The 16,807-nt window shown below is 34.1% G+C and overlaps 2 protein-coding genes across 4 annotated transcripts; both read left to right on the top strand.

The window, feature by feature from the left end:
* The first annotated feature begins 1,380 nt into the window (after nt 1–1,380).
* On the top strand, nt 1,381–11,451 carry LOC127257798 (protein TONSOKU). 3 transcript variants are annotated; one of them, XM_051284263.1, is made up of 19 exons: nt 1,381–1,785; nt 2,275–3,072; nt 3,532–3,708; nt 3,897–3,988; nt 4,589–4,687; nt 4,874–5,346; nt 5,428–5,468; nt 5,543–5,626; nt 5,991–6,138; nt 7,038–7,157; nt 7,519–7,619; nt 7,758–7,881; nt 8,056–8,168; nt 8,736–8,847; nt 9,051–9,155; nt 9,245–9,311; nt 9,395–9,515; nt 9,847–10,020; nt 10,558–11,451. In XM_051284263.1, exons 1-19 carry the CDS (start codon nt 1,498–1,500, stop codon nt 11,176–11,178), a joined length of 3,858 nt encoding a protein of 1,285 aa, XP_051140220.1. In that variant the 5' UTR covers nt 1,381–1,497; the 3' UTR covers nt 11,179–11,451. The 3 variants fall into 3 exon arrangements, with proteins under 3 accessions (XP_051140220.1, XP_051140221.1, XP_051140222.1); XM_051284264.1 differs by having other exon boundaries at nt 7,041–7,157; nt 10,558–11,450; XM_051284265.1 differs by lacking the exon at nt 10,558–11,451 and adding an exon at nt 9,614–9,738 and having other exon boundaries at nt 9,847–9,938.
* Nucleotides 11,452–12,574: 1,123 nt separating this feature from the next.
* LOC127258249 (probable nucleolar protein 5-1) lies at nt 12,575–16,693 on the top strand. The gene is made up of 9 exons (XM_051285029.1): nt 12,575–12,696; nt 12,856–12,995; nt 13,145–13,186; nt 13,500–13,679; nt 13,765–13,929; nt 14,560–14,760; nt 15,155–15,652; nt 15,756–15,890; nt 15,971–16,693. The coding sequence occupies exons 2-9, from the start codon at nt 12,918–12,920 to the stop codon at nt 16,421–16,423; spliced, it is 1,752 nt and encodes a 583-aa protein (XP_051140986.1). The 5' UTR covers nt 12,575–12,696; nt 12,856–12,917; the 3' UTR covers nt 16,424–16,693.
* The last annotated feature ends 114 nt before the right edge of the window (nt 16,694–16,807 follow it).

The raw sequence follows: 16,807 nt of genomic DNA, 5'->3' as shown, positions 1-16,807 counted from the left end.
ATATGATAAGTATAATTAATAGATAATTAAAAATGTATTAGTGAAAATAATTATCTTATAACATAAATAATCATGGATTAAGGTTAAAATAACTAATTAGATTGACTAAAACTAAAAAAAATTAAATTATTAAATTTAAAATGAAATTAAAGTGTATAAATATTTTTAAAAAAGGAAAGTGACATTAAATGTGAGACGAACAGAAAATGCAACATGGACATGGTAGGTGAGCCAGAGGGAGTACTCTATTGCATATTAATATTTTTAATTTTGTAATTTTTGTTATTATATTATTATTCAATATATTAAATTATTTTTATTAGTTATTATTATTTATATATGTTTTTACATAAAAAATATTTATATAAATAAAAAAATAATATAATTTACTATTTTTGAAAATAATATTAAAATAAAAAAAATAAATAGATATAAACTAATGGTTCAACGAACAAAATATATATAAATATATGCTATATTTTCACCGATATAACAATATAGCGTATTCATAATTGAAATAAGAGAACGCCACTGAAATGATTCTATAGTTGAAAACAAAAGACAACACTAATATAAATTTATTATGATAATAATATTTTTTAATTTATATTTATATATAAAAATAAATATTTTTTAAAAATAATAATAATTCGTTAATATATTTTATTTTAAAATTATCATTTTTATTAAAACTTACAATAATATTAATAAATATTAGTATTATACTTCATCTGTCCTAATACAATAGTGTTGTTTAATATTTTTGGTCCGTTTCAAAACAATAGTGTTATTTCCATAAATAACTATATCACTATAAAATTACCTTTATTCTTTTATTATTATTACACAATTACCATTACATTTTACACTAATACACTCGCAATAGCAAAAATATATTTTATTCAAAAATGTATTTTATTATATTTTTTTTACCAACTATATATATTCCTGTATTATTTATCACTTATACAACAATAATAATAATATTTTCATAAAAATCTAATAAAATTATAGATTTTAAGAATGGTAGAATACAATCACAATTTTTAAGATTTTTAAAACTTTGAATTGAATATGCAATTTAAAAGTTCAACAAAATTATAGAGAGTTAGGATTGAATACATCCCTTAATATACATACACGAATGGATTGAAAGGTTTTATTAGTTATAATTAACGAAGTAAATTGATTTTGTTTAGGGCAAAAACAATAAAATAAAGTCAGGTTTTTTTTTTTTTTTTTTTTTTTTTGGTAATTTTCATAATTTTCTGTATTTTTATTCATACTTCAAATTCATGATTGTGTGAACGTTTTATGGAAAACGAAAACGCGAAATACTTAAATTAGAATTTTCTTTAAAATATTTCAACTGCGGCGCTGCCAAATTGGCGGGAAGTTAATTTGCTCATGCCACAATTTCACAAGAAACCCTCCCAAGTCCCAAACTGGAATTGCACCGGAAGATTGATCGGAGATCTTTGATCGAACCCTGTAATAATGCCTCGGAAGGAGGATGGGAGCCGCCAGCAGCAGCTGAGCGCGGCGAAGAGGGCATACAAGGCGGCGACAGAGGAGGGTAATCGGCAGGAGGAGGCGCGGTGGGCGAATGTCATCGGAGACATACTCAAGAACCGAGGGGAGTACGTGGAGGCTCTGCGATGGCTGCGAAAGGACTACGAGATTTCCGTTAAGTACTTGCCGGAGAAGCAGCTGCTCGCCACTTGCCAGTCCATTGGTGAACTTTATCTCCGCCTTCAGCACTACAGCGACGCTCTAATTTATCAGGTATCTTCCATCGCTGTACGTGTTCTTTTGAAAGTATCTTTATTTTATTTATTTGTTCTTTAATATCAACATATTTTATTGTACTGGAGAATGGTAAGGTTTCATAATTTTGATTAAAACTAGTTGTTACTGTCTGGTGGATGTCTAAGTCTATTAGATAATTATATTAAACTGCTTATGAATTGGAATGGTGTGCGCTGTTTAGACTGTCTTGTGCATTGTGTTCGCGTAACTTGGCTAGAAAATTGATGATTCCACATATATTATTGATTGTTCATTCAGACTACTTAGGGTTTTAACTTCTATAGTTGTTGATTCCATTTAGTGTACACCACTTTTTTGTATACCGATACATTGCGATTTTTAAGGATTTATGAGTCCTGTCTTCTTTAAGCAAACAAACTCTGTGCAGCAGATTGCTGGTTTCTATTCAATTTCTACTTTCCAGATTTGATCCCTTTTCCTACACATTGTATTTGTTTTTGGCAGAAAAAGCATTTACAGCTTGCCAAGGATCAGGATGACCTCATAGAACAACAAAGAGCCAGCACTCAGCTTGGGCGAACTTACCATGAAATGTTTTTAAAATCTGAGGATGATCATAGCTCAGTTCGGAATGCTAAGAAATATTTTAGATCTTCAATGAAACTAGCTAGAATGATCAAGGAAAATCCACCTTCTGAGAGAGTTTCTTTTATAAAGGAGTATATTGATGCCCATAATAATATTGGGATGATTGAAATAGATCTTGACAACTTGGGTGAAGCAGAAAAGATTCTTACCCGAGGATTGGATATCTGTGATGAAGAAGAGGTCATTGAACATGACGATGCACGCAGTAGACTCCATCACAATCTTGGAAATGTATACTTGGAGCTCAGGAAATGGGAAAAAGCTTACGAGCACATAAAAAAGGATATTATTATCTGTAAGCAAATAGGGCATTGTCAAGGGGAGGCTAAAGGTTACGTTAATCTTGGAGAGCTGCACTACAGGACTCAAAAGTACAATGAAGCCATTGCATCTTATCAAAAAGCACTTGATTTGGCAAAGTCATTGGAGGATGAGGATGCTTTAGTAGATCAAATTGATCAAAATCTTGAAACTGTTAGAGAAGCGATGAAAGTGATGGAAGAACTTAGAAAAGAAGAGCTGAACTTTAAGAAACTTGAAAGAAACACAGAATTTGCTAGAGGCACAGAAAGAGAAAGGAAATGCCTGCTGAAGCAGGATGCATCTCTTGATTTCCTCGTGGAGAAATCAAGGATCATCTTTGCTTGGATTAAAGTATGTTACCAGTAATAGTGCTTCTTTTTTTTTTTTTTTTTTTTTTTTCTCAAACATATGTGTACTCCCTGATAAAAATTATAATTATCTTGAAATTGGTGTATGTATATATCTTAAACACTTACTATGACTATTTTTTATCGGCTTCATTACACTTAAACTCTAGGCCTAAGAGTCCTTATATTTGTATGATTCTCTCGGGTATGCACGGTGTATTTGTTTATTCTTTATAAAATTCCTTTGATCTTTCCGATCAAAAAAATAAAAAATAATAAAAAATTTGGAAGATAAAATTTACAAGATGCATAACTTTTGGGATATTGCACTTTGTTTGCCTTTAGTAGATCTCTAGCACACATGGAGTCTTTGGAAAGATATTGAAATTGCTTTAAAATCCCTTTTAAACCATTTTTCTTTGTTGAAGCTTTGACGTAACTTTCATGCTTGAACTGTTTTTAGCTTCGTGAATATGGAAAAAAGAAGAAGAGGATAGCAAGTGAACTTTGTGACAAAGAGAAGCTAAGTGATTCCTTTCTAGTCATTGGCGAATCATACCAGAAGTTGAGGAAATTCCTTAAATCCCTTAAATGGTACACGAAGGGGTGGGAAACCTATCGCTTGATTGGAAGTGTGGAGGTGATTAGTTTTATTATCCCTACTCTGCTATATGTTCAATTTCAGTAAGTAGAGTACTAGAGTCTACAAAGCAGGTGCAGTTTGCCATGTTTATCATTTATTTGAGAAAAAAATTATTTTGGAATATATTTCACCACTAGTCACTATATTGTTTTGTATGCAAATTGGTTCTAAACGACTATTGACAGGGACAAGCATTGTCGAAGATTAACATAGGAGATGTTTTGGACTGCAGTGGTGATTGGCAAGGTGCTTTAGATGCTTTCAAAGAGGGATACAGGCAATTACCTTTACCATTGCTCATTAATTTGAGATTAGTGTCATCACGTTTATTATGTGCAAGCATTATCATTATTACACCAACAAAATACATGTAAGTGTTGGAAGCTTGTTTGGTCGGCCATTCAAGTATTAAAACAAGAACAAATTGGGAATTTTAGGCAAGTGGAGTGGTGTATTGTCAAGTGGGAATTGAGGTGTCATGACATGGTTAAGTGGGAGGACAAATATAAGATCTCACTGAGGCATTGAGTGGAGGAGTATGAATGAATAATATTTGTAATAAGTTAGGTATGATCAATATATATGCTCCAACTTGAGGGGTAGTGTTTGGCATTAATATTGTAGGATCAGATTTAGTGATATTAGGGAATCTGATTTATCTGGTTTCTTAAAACCGTAAGGATTCTAATTGTATACATAGATATGTGTGTGTGTGTTCCCAATAGAGATTAATAGACAAGGTATTTCTTCCAATCTACAGTGTACTCTGACCAATACTGACCTTCGGTTGTTGCAAGTCCTCACAAATATGTATACAGATATTACTTCTAAATTGTATTGATTTGACATTTATTGAATATGGTGTTCCTTTTTGCAGGATCGCTGTTAAGGGGAACCTGGTTTCATTGCAGCTCTCTGCTTTGGAAAACATGCACTATAGCTACATGATTCGTTTTGATGATTCTGAGGAGGCTGGGTAAATCTTAGTTCGTCTGTGATTGGTATCTTTAATTTTTAGCTATAGAGAGAATGTTTTCCTTAATGAAAAGAGATGAAACTCATCTTGATGAAGACCAAAGTATAAGTACTTTTGTTTTTATTTATTCATTTTTATCATTATGGTTGTTAAGTTAATTGGGCGAGAAAAATGTGTACTTTTCAGGAGGACAAAATTGTTAATTGATGAATTGAAGAACTCCAAAAATGAAGAGCTTGTGGCGAGTGGGCTTTCAGTAGATTGTTGTTCTGAGACTAAAACAGAGTTGGATAACATCTCAGCAGATGATAAGTCTGATGGTAGCTTTTCACCACAGAAATGTGAACTGAATCCCTTGAGAGGAATGTCTAGTGATGGTGGTAAGGAATCAAATGAAAATGTACCTTCGAGATCCTTACTTCAATCTAATAAAAATTTAGTAAAGCAGCAAAGTGCTTGTGGAATTGCACATAATGCTTCTTCCAGACCATGTGAATCGCCCAGAGAGAGCACATGCAGATCCACTGATAGTTCTACTGTAAACCGTAAGCGTGTACGGGTTATCATTTCTGATGATGAGGGTGAGAATGCAGATGATTGTTGCTCGAAGAGGCTACATTGCAAGTGTCCAGCTGAAGGCATTGCAACTTCTGAGGAGTGTAAGCTGCAGTTAATGTTTATCCCGTTCAACACTTGATTGTTTGAAGGCAAGAAATTTAACCAAATTGCTTGTGTTGCAGCAACCAGAAAATCTGTCACAATCCCCATTAGTGAGACCCAGGTTATAGCTTCTTACAATTGAATCAACATGAAAACCTAGCAATCACAACTTAACTTTTAGTTTGTATGTTATAGGATGCTTCACCTTTTGCCTCGAGATGTCCAGACGGTACTTGCACTCCAAAACCTGAGAATAGCATCACAGGCACACATGATGAGGTGGGTATATGTTACATTCATGGGAGTGAAAGCATCAGTTGTTAGTTCATGGGTGCTTGTTGTGTTGAACATTGTGTGCTTGTGTCATTGTACTCTTTTGTTCTTCATGCTGTAAATATGTCATAGTGATTGTCAATTCTTGCTGCTGGAGCATGGCAAGATTCATTCAACACTTGCTTTAAATTAATTGCATGCCCTGAGATTGAATGCAAAGCTATCATTTGACTAGTAACATAAAACATTAATTGTTATTCACTGATTGTTAACCCTATTGAAAAGTAAGCTGTGAGGCAGGTACCTAAAATGGTTACAAATTTCTGTTTTTTACTGATATTATTTATTTTTAAACTTGACTATGTTGCAGCAACGTATCATGTTCAAAATTGAGCATGATTTGGTACATATGGACCTAGATATAAGCACTTTGGCTGACAAACTTGACGTGGAACAAATGAAGATTGAGTTGGCATGCATGTACTATTTGCAACTCTTCAGAGAAAAAAAATCCAGAGGTACTGATTTTTTTGAGCCGTCAAACATTTTATAGATGTACAGGCCTATGAAAGCTTTTGAGTAAACTCTTCCTGGACGTGTTTGTTTGGTTTTGGTTTTGGTTTAAATAGTAATTGGATGTAATGCTTCGTGAGAAAACATAGTGTATATTTATAAGGAACCCTGATATTGCATAGTAAAGAAAGTGAAAAAAAAAAGACACAGAGAACCGTTATCTTCTGAAATTATCTCTTCATAACTAACATTTTCCGCATTTAGATAAAATAAAATATTGATAACTAATAACTTATTAATAAATTTTTAATTCCTACCCTCCATTTATATTTACAATACTCTGTACCTGATTATAAGTGAGATTCTCCATCACAGCATCCATGAATATAGTACAATATATAAAGTACAAAAACTCATTACTGTTGCTTCAACAACACACACGCACAATTTCAAACATCTGAAAGTGTTTGATTCTGTTTTAGTGTTTTGAGAGTAGTAGAAGTTTGAATTGAAATTATTTGATGTGATATAAATAGGTATTTAATTGATGTTTTGAATAGAAAATAAATTTTGGATGTAGTATATTATATGCAAAATGTTTATGATATGATGTTATTTAGGACTTCATGACATAATATTTGACATATTGTATGCTTGAGTGCTTTTTATGTTTGTATTTTTGGATGAGGAAAATGGAGGAGAACTAGAAGTTCTCTTTGAACCTTGACAAAGAACGTGATAGGCCTATATTGAATATCATGTATAAGAGTTATTTAGGAAACCTCTTCTAAGTAATTGCATAAGAATGTGTCTTTGCCACTACTTTACAACCTCTGTTACTTGGAGTAAACATATATTACCTATTGAAGTGCATTAGCTGTTAATACTCTTTTCTCTTTGTCAGCAGGGTTGGTTCCAGTTATTCAACATATGAAGTATGGTGGTCAAATTCTTAAATCCATAGAAACACTTTATAACTTAAGAGATCATGGACAAGAAAAGATATTGTTAGAGCTTTCAGTTGGTACGTAACATTGACTTGTACTTTTCATTTATGACTGTATGCTGCTTCAATATGTTCATGATTCACTCTATATGTTGCTTGTAGTGAACTCAATTTAAGAATTTCGGTTGTCACTAAATTACATTATGGAATGTGGAATATGTTTGGTTTTTTTTTTGAAAATACTGGCCTGAACTTGAAGATTAAATCAGCATCAGTACAAGGTTTGCTTTGAAGATTGATATTTAACCTTTTAAACTAGCAAGCATGGTGTATCTGATGACATTTTCCTAGAATCTGGAAGATAAGAGCAACCATTTTATTAATTTTACTTTATAGGATTAAAATGCGGTTTCTCAAGAATGCTTTTATTTTTTATCAGTTATGGTGTCAAAACACGTGATGAAACTTTACCTTGACTGCTGTGAAGAACTATCTGAACCACCAAATATGGAAGTTGTACGAAACTTGTATACCTTAGAGGTAAGCCTTTTAAACTCATTTTCTCAGCACACTCCTGAATTACATGCAGTTGTCCCTTGGGACACTATTTACAAATCCAGTCAAGACCTAAACAATTGAGTTACTAAATCTAATTTCTTTTAAAAAAACTTTTAACAGGTGTCAGAAGATGAAATTATAGTGTCTGATTGCCAATTGCGAGATGTATCTGCACAACCATTACTGAATGCTCTTCGCCTGCACAAAACACTTGCTGTCTTGAACCTTTCTCATAATCTATTGGGTACAATTTCTCAACTTATCAGTCTTTGCACAAGTAAACTCGTGCTTGCACATTTGTCATGTGTACAATAATTATCATTTTTGGAAATTAAGTTCAGGAAGTATTATCATCTTTCTTCATATGTTTTTGTTTTGTTTTATTTTATTTTATATTATTTTTATTTCAATTCTGCAGGAAATGGAACTGTTGAGAAACTTAAAGAACTATTCATGTCATTAGAGCAAAGTTATGGTGGTCTGGTACTTGATTTGCATAATAATCGACTGGGCCCAGCTGCTCTGTTTCAGGTTTTGAAATCTCTACAACCACATGAATATCCATGAACTAATTTGAATATTATTCAAACACCTCCATGAACTAATTTGAACATACAATGATACTGAACAACTGAGTATTTTTACTTGGATGATCACTGAGATGTTACGTATTAAAGCATTAAAGTCTGCATAGAATGTGTCTTCGGTGGATAAACAAGTATTTTTTAATTCTTATTTATAATTGCACACTGAAGTGTCATAGGTGAAAATTCAATGAGCTTAAGTATATAAACTTGACCACTTATTTGTTTCCCTTTGTCACATGAGGAGATGCGATGATTGGCTTCTTTGTTAGAGTATTACTTAAATTTGTTGATTATATAGTGTTATTATGAAATGCAACATAGATGCAAAATCTTAAGATAACAAATATTCTCATATTCTTTTAGCCTTTGTGATGTGATCATCTTACAGATTTCTAACCCCTACAAAACTCATCTTCTCCAACTTCATTGCTTTGCAAGCTTTAATTTTGCTATTACTAGGAGATTAATGTAACTCTCTGAATTGTTCCCTTAACTGTTATTGATATGGCAGATTTGTGAGTGTCCAGTGTTGTACACTCGACTGGAAGTTCTCAAAATATCAGGAAACTGCCTTACTGATGCTTGTGCATCTTACATTTCGACTATCATTCGGCGCTGCAGAGGTGACATCTTTTAACTTGTGGAGTTTGATATTCTCACCTTTCCAGCAGCACCAATTTTGTGTCCTTTTTAAAAATTTCTTACATAGGAATCAGATATGCAATCCAACCATCTTGTTGTATATGAAATAAATTATACATTGGATGTGTAATTGACACTTTGGCAAGCTCTTTTTTCTGTATTGAAAAGCCTTTTTTTTATTCAGATCTTTATAGTTTGGATATAGAGAACTGTTCAATCACATCAAGAACAATTCAAAAGGTTGCTGATTCATTGGATTCGCTATCAGTACTTACGCACCTTTCTATAGGTTGATCCTATCTCCAATATGTCTTAATTGTGTCTATGAATATTTCCTGCATATATAATAACTTTGAAACTTTTATGTCTTTTGAACAGGACACAATCACCCTGTATCTGGAAATGCCTTGATTAATCTTTTGCTCAAGCTTTCCACTTTAAAAGGGTCAATAATTTATCAACTGCTGCTTATACTTCAACAAAATGAAATAACCTGAATGTCAAGCTGAGTTATTTTGCTTTTTACAGGTTTCAAGAGTTAAATCTCAGTGGGCTAAAGCTAAGCAAGCCTGTAGTTGATAGCCTTAGTGAACTTGCTAAGAATTGCTGTTTGTCTGGTTTGCTGCTAGGAAATACCAATATTGGAACTGTAAGTTATCCTTATACCTTATTTACTGATTGTTGTGCAATACCACCCACACGGTTATTCTAACGTTCCAATAATATATTCTCTTTAATGTGTTTTAGAGAATTTCGGGGAGGGGATTAGGTTCAATTGCAAAGTTGTATGTATATATTGGGATAATAAGAGAAGAAACAAACACCTTCTGAGTGGACAACATATGCAATCCTAGTGTATCTGGTTTCATGTGGTATTTTAAAAATATACGACAGACCTCAGAATTATGGACATCAACTTTCCAGCTGATGTTCAAAGTTGATGATTATTGTACTTAATCTAACATGAGGAATTCTTGCAGGAGGGTGCAATGCAGTTGATTAAACCATTGTCCAAGGACACTCAAGAATTGGTCAGGCTTGACCTATCATTCTGTGGACTTTCTAGTGTCTTCATTACTAGGCTTAAAGACGAAGCATCCTTATTTAATGGTCTTCTAGAGTTGAATCTCGGTGGAAATCCAATCATGAGAGAGGTGTGCTTCCCTTTTACTTCCATATTGCACTTGAGCATTTATTAATTTTGAATCCGCACTCTCACCAGTTAATGGTCACTTCTATGAACAATGAACATAGAGATCTACCACATACCATTACTTATCATCATAATTTTCTCGTCGCCAAGTCTTATAAAACCTTCTACCTTGTGTTTTGCTTTGAGATTTCAATCTGACTTCTTGGTACATGCAATGTAATTTGCATTCAGATGGAGAGTTTTGTTTGGTCTGCATTCTACTCACATTTGACTAGACGAGTTGAATATTTGCTCGTATTTTATCTAATATCAGGATCTTACATTATCTATTACAATTTATTCTTGCCAAAATTCGACTAGAGGGAAGAAAAGTTTCATCCTTTAGGTCATAACTTTCATCTTTTTGGTTCCACCTTCAACATATAAACTTTTCTTGGTAATTACACTACAGGCACATTGTCGAATTATGCTTCCATTAATTGCACCACCGAGTTCCATATTCGTACAGTTTTCTTAACAAGTTTCTGCACAAATGCAGGGTTGCAGTGAATTGGCATCTTTACTCAGCAGCACTCAATCCTGTTTAAGAGTTCTCATTGTCTGCAAATGCCAACTCGGTCTGGTTGGCGCCATTCGTGTGATACAATCACTGTCAACGAATTCTTCTCTCATAGAACTCAATCTGGCCGACAATGTTACTCCAACAGAAATTCAAGCTCTAGCAAACAGCCATGGATCCTCACAAGAAAATGCAAACACCAACCAAGCCGGCGATCATTCATCAAATGCACCTGCAGCAACTAATGAAGACACAAATGAAATCCAGCTCGAGGTTGCTGACAGCGAAGACGAGGATCCAACAGGGGCAGAGGCTACAGTATCCATCTCCCGAAAGAGTGTGTGCATTTCAGAATGCCAGCTGATGAAAGAACTTGCAAGTTGGATAAGACTGGCTGGGAACTTAAAGCTGTTGGATCTTAGTCGCAACGGGCTCCCTACAGAAGCCATAGAGATGCTGTTTTCAGCATGGTCTTCAGGTGCTAGAGATGGCGCGGCACGAAAACACATTGTGCAGGAGGAAGACGACGGGACTGTCCATTTTAGTGTGCAGGGTAAGAAGTGCTGTGGCTCTACAAGACCATGCTGCAGAAGAGGTTAGGCCCCTTCATACCAAAATCTATTCTCTTCTTCATTGTTGATATCATATTCTCTTTTTAATTAATCATTCTTAGAATTACATTTTGGCATGCAACATTTTTTTTATTTTTTTTTAATAACTGCATAAAATTTTACTAAAGAATTGACTCTTGATACCTCATACCTGTGAATGGACTCATATTAAGATTAGAATAGCTCAAACTATTTGGAACTGACAGTTCCAATTTTTGTCAAAATGAATCAAGTTCAAATTGAGTGTCGCAAATCATATGGATATGATTTGGTCGGGAGTGCTTAATTAAATTAATCATTATTGTGTGGAAAACATGTCAAATATAGGTGTCAATACATGATTTAATATTTTCCTTTTTTTATTGTTCAACTTCAAATGGATTTTGTAAGAGATTTTGACAAGGATATTATATTATTAGGGTGGTGTTTGGATTTTGAGTTGGGATTTGAATATTAAAAATTTTGAATTTGAATAGTTGTACGATGCGATATAAATAGGTGTTGATGTGATGTTTTGAATGTAAAATTGATTTTTTAGTATAATATAAAAAATGAAAAATAGGTGTTTGATTTGATGTTTTTTGGGAGAAAAAATTGAATAAATACAAGATTTTGCACAAATTTTACAAACGAACACACCCTTAGTGTAATAGTAAATGAAGGTATTTTGACAGAGAAAGTATTTTTTAATTTTGATTTTATTTAAACATATATATTTATTATTTGTTTATTGTATAAACATTATATACATAATAATAGTTGATTAAATTAATAATTCATAATAAAAAATAATTAAAACAATAAATTCCGTAAAAAATTAAATTTATTATAAAAGATATTAGTATATTAGATAAAAATATATAATTTAAATTAAATATAATTATATAATAGAAGATTAAAAATTTAAAATATGAATATAAAAAATAATATTACATTTTTTATATAATTGTTATGTATTTTTTGTTATCATTATTAATATATTATTTTTGTTTTTATAAAAACTATAATAATGAATATTTTTAATAATTATAAATATATTAATAAATAAAATCTACACTCTATTCAAAATTTTTGCCCTAATCAGAAATATCACAAGACAACCACAGGTCACAGCCGCCGCCTGCACTTTTCTTCCTCTCTTTCTGTCCCTATTCTTTCCTCTTCTTTTCATTTTTTTTCACCCACCACCCTCAGGTTTATATATATATTAAAAAAAAAACCGCCGAACCGCCGATTCGAACCGAAACAGGAACCAAAACCGAACAGTGTAAACCGGTTCCGATTTCGGTTCAATGCGGTACCGGTTCAAGCCGGAACATCCGGTTTAAAACCATCGAACCGGCGGTTCCAGCCGATTGCGCAATTACTACTATATCCTCGTGCGCAAATCTACACCGTTAGTTAGCCTTATAAATGCTGCTGGGAAGTCTAAACCCTTTCCTCTAAAACCCTAATTTTGAGGCAGCCGATTGCTCCGCCGCACTGTAATCTGCCGGAGTAATCCCAGGTACGGTTGCGTGGTGTTGTTGCTCACTATAAAGTATTGTATGAGGATTTTAGTGATGTTGAGAATGCTGGAAGTATAAACGTTCTTTGAACACAGTTAACTCTTTCAGTCGTCGCCAATCCGTGCTGACGGTAGTTTTTGGTTTTGTTTACGAGTTAGGTACTTTTTTTGCTCGGGAGACGGTGGAAAATCAGTTTCTTTTTGGTTGAGTTGGAGCGAGGATGTTGCTACTGTTTGAAACCCCCGCGGGGTTCGCGCTTTTCAAAGTTTTGGATGAAGGCAAACTTTCTAAAGTTGAGGTAATTGTTTCGTTAATGATGCATGTTTGTATATATGCGCGTGTGTGTATGTATATGTATGTATTTCTGTTATGAAGGGCGTTTTTTTGCCTGTGCTGCTTGTTGATGTTATGTAGATTTTCTGATTTTTCAATTATTTAATGTTGCAGGATTTGGGGAAGGAGTTCACTACTCCTGAATCTGCCAGACAGGTCTTGATTCTGAATTTTTGCTGTAGTTGCAATCCTTAAACTGAATTGAATTTTTGTTAGGTTGAGAATATATGCATTATTTTTATTTTTCTTTGTTTTGGCTTTTTCTAGAACTGCAGATAAAGTAGATTTTCATGTTTTTCATATATTGAGATCTGCTGCAGTGTAGATCATATTACGATTTTAGGGATTCTCAATATATTGTAAATAAATAGTGCAAACTTGAATTAGAAAAAAGAATTGTTGGGCTTAAAAGTTTTTGAATTGCTGGATTTTAATAAATTAATTAATAGTATTTCAATGTTAACCATAGGTTGTCAAGCTAAAAGCTTTTTCCAAGTTTGAGAACACGGCTGAGGCTTTATCAGCTGCTACATTGTTGATAGATAGCAAGCCCAGCAAAGGCCTTCGGAAATTCTTGCGCAGCCATTGTGAGGATGACATTTTAGCTGTAGCTGATTCCAAACTTGGGAACACCATCAAAGAGAAGCTGGTGAGCTAGATCCATGCAATAAGGCAATTATTTATTTGTTTTGACTTGTTTATCTTTTTCTCCATTCTGATTGTTTCACTTACAGAAAATTGAATGTGTCCACAACAATGCTGTCATGGAACTCATGAGAGGAGTGAGAAGTCAATTGACTGAGCTTATATCTGGTTTAGCTTCACAAGATTTGGCTCCAATGAGCTTGGGTTTGTCCCACAGTTTGTCACGATATAAACTGAAATTTAGTCCTGACAAGGTGACTCTCTTTGCAGTTTATTATTGTTGGTTGTGCGATTGAAATCTCCACTTTATTTAGGGTTGCCACTAGTGTATGTTGTAATATATGTTGAGAACAGTTATGTATTAATTTTCCCCAAGCATGTATGGGTGCGATTACAGGACTGGAGTTGATAATATGATAGAAATATTATAATTTGTTATTGAATCAGTCTTAACCTAATATGATATATAAGGAAAAATGGCGCATATGTTCCCCAGATAATTTCCTTTATACTGAAAAGTAAACAAATTGTAATGACCTTTTAGATGCTATTCTTAGAAGTTATGAAGCAGTATTTTTTATTTGTTTTGTGACGATAAATTCAGAAACGGTCTAATTACTCCTTAGAAATAAATAGGGGGGAACTTGATATGGAGTCAACCCATACTTGGAAGTTGACGCCATACACTGCAAAATTACAGCAGAATTAGATTTTTTCTATTTGCAGATATTAATATCTCAGTTTGCATTATCCTCTTGTCATTAAAGTGGTGGCTGCGAAGCCTGCTATACAGCTGTATCTATTTATCGTTTATGTAATGTGTACTTACTGCCGTTATTATTTAGTTTCAGCTGATAACAAACTTTTGTTTGGTGCTTCTGTAGGTTGATACAATGATAATACAAGCCATTAGCTTGTTGGATGACCTTGATAAAGAGCTGAACACATATGCAATGAGAGTTAGGGAATGGTATGGTTGGCATTTTCCAGAGCTTGCAAAAATAGTAACAGATAATATCCTTTATGCCAAGTCTGTGAAGTTGATGGGTAACCGAACAAATGCTGCAAAGCTCGACTTCTCTGAGGTAGAGAAATCCATGATCCCTTTCTGTCAACTATCATGGAAATCACATATACCATGTAACCTATGACCAAGAAATTTTAATGTGTGCTTACAAAATTTGAATGTGTTCTCATGACATTGTTATGAAATTATGGCAATGGAAATCCGCAACTAAGTCAAAGTTTTTCTTACAGTACTAACTAATATAAATCCCTTGTTTAGAGCATAAATTTGAAGTTCTGGCTGCCAGCAAAGGTGGTTGCTACTTGTTACTTCTGTTCTTTTCAAAAGGCCTGCTTTGGGAAATTACTATTTGTGCCACTGTTTTATTGTCCATTTCCCCCCTCTTTACTATATGCATTTTTCACTGGGCGTACCTGTTTTTGGTCCTTACAATTGCACCTGAATGATCACAGATTCTACCTGAAGATGTTGAAGCAGAACTCAAAGAAGCCTCTGTTATTTCCATGGGAACTGAAGTTAGTGACCTTGACTTGACAAACATCAAAGATTTGTGCAACCAAGTACTCTCTCTTGCAGAATACAGAGCTCAGCTTTACGATTACCTAAAGAGCAGGATGAACACAATTGCCCCAAATCTTACTGCACTTGTTGGAGAACTAGTTGGTGCTCGATTGATTGCCCATGGCGGCAGCTTAATCAATCTTGCTAAGCAGCCTGGAAGTACGGTGCAGATACTTGGTGCGGAGAAGGCACTGTTCAGGGCACTAAAAACTAAGCATGCAACTCCTAAATATGGACTTATCTATCATGCATCTTTAATCGGTCAAGCAGCACCGAAGCACAAGGGCAAAATATCTAGGTCTCTTGCAGCAAAATCTGCTTTAGCAATTAGGTGTGATGCTCTTGGAGACAATATCGACAATTCCATGGGTTTGGAAAACAGGCTTAAGGTATTTTATTATATAAAAACTATATTTCAGATGATTACAAGCATCATTCGATTTAATAAAACTTGGCCCTATTTACTCACTCATCTTTACTGCATAAATACAGCTTGAAGCTCGTTTAAGGAGCTTAGAAGGCAGAGAGCTTGGTCATGCTGCTGGATCTGCTAAAGGCAAACCCAAGATTGAAGTATATGATAAGGACAGGAAGAAAGGATCCGGGGGGCTAATTACTCCAGCAAAGGTACAGAGCAGTTTATTTAATGGTTTGAGGAATTTTATTCTTTTGTATTTTGGCTAAATAATTGTTATCTTTTCCTGCAGACGTACAATCCAGCAGCTGACTCGATTCTGGGGCTAACGGAGTCTTTGACCGAGAAAGATGAGAATGAATCCATGCCACAAGTGACCGGGGAGGTGGACACTGATGTGCCTATGACCGATGGAGAGAAAAAGAGCAAGAAAAAGAAGAAGAGAAAAGATCAAGAAGACAATGCCGCAGGCTTAAATGAGGATGTGGAAGTTGAAGGTGAAGCAATTGCAAAGAAAGAGAAGAAGAAAAAGAAGCATGCAGAAGCAGATGACTCCGAGAATGTCGACCAGGGAAAGAAGAAAAAAAGAAAGCACGCAGAGGAGGATGAACACGAAAATGCGGATGTGGATGGAAAGAAGAAGAAGAAAAAGAAGGCGAAAAAGCAAGAAGCTGCCGCAGAGGAAGCCGATGAGACTTCAGCTAAAAAGAAAGACAAAAAGAAGAAGAAGAAATCCGAAGAATGAAGCGAATGCCTGCCTGCCTGCCTGCCTTACATATAGAGGTACAAGCAATGCTTTGCTTATCAGACTGTTGTTTCTCGAGCATGATTTTGGTGTTTGTTTGTGTAATCCTTTGCTTTTAACTTATTGTGTTACCTTAATGATTTTGAAGCGCAATGCAGTGAAATTCCTCAATTTTCTTGAAGAGTTTATTAGTGTATTGTTAATTTTGAAGCAAAACAAAATGGATTTCCTAAACACTATTATGAGTTAAGTTTAAGCTTTTAGCTGCCATCTATGGTTTCTTTGATTTTTGTTTGCTCATTCTAATAGATATTTGCTTCAGTGTTGAATTTTATTTTACTGGTACATAGTTGTCATTATATTCAAGTGCGCTGCATTTCTTGG

The sequence above is a fragment of the Andrographis paniculata genome, unplaced genomic scaffold (genome assembly GCF_009805555.1).
Source record: "Andrographis paniculata isolate CXL003 unplaced genomic scaffold, ASM980555v1 Contig59END, whole genome shotgun sequence".
In the NCBI taxonomy this organism is placed as follows: Eukaryota; Viridiplantae; Streptophyta; class Magnoliopsida; order Lamiales; family Acanthaceae; genus Andrographis; species Andrographis paniculata.
This window is presented reverse-complemented; position numbering and strand designations above follow the sequence as displayed.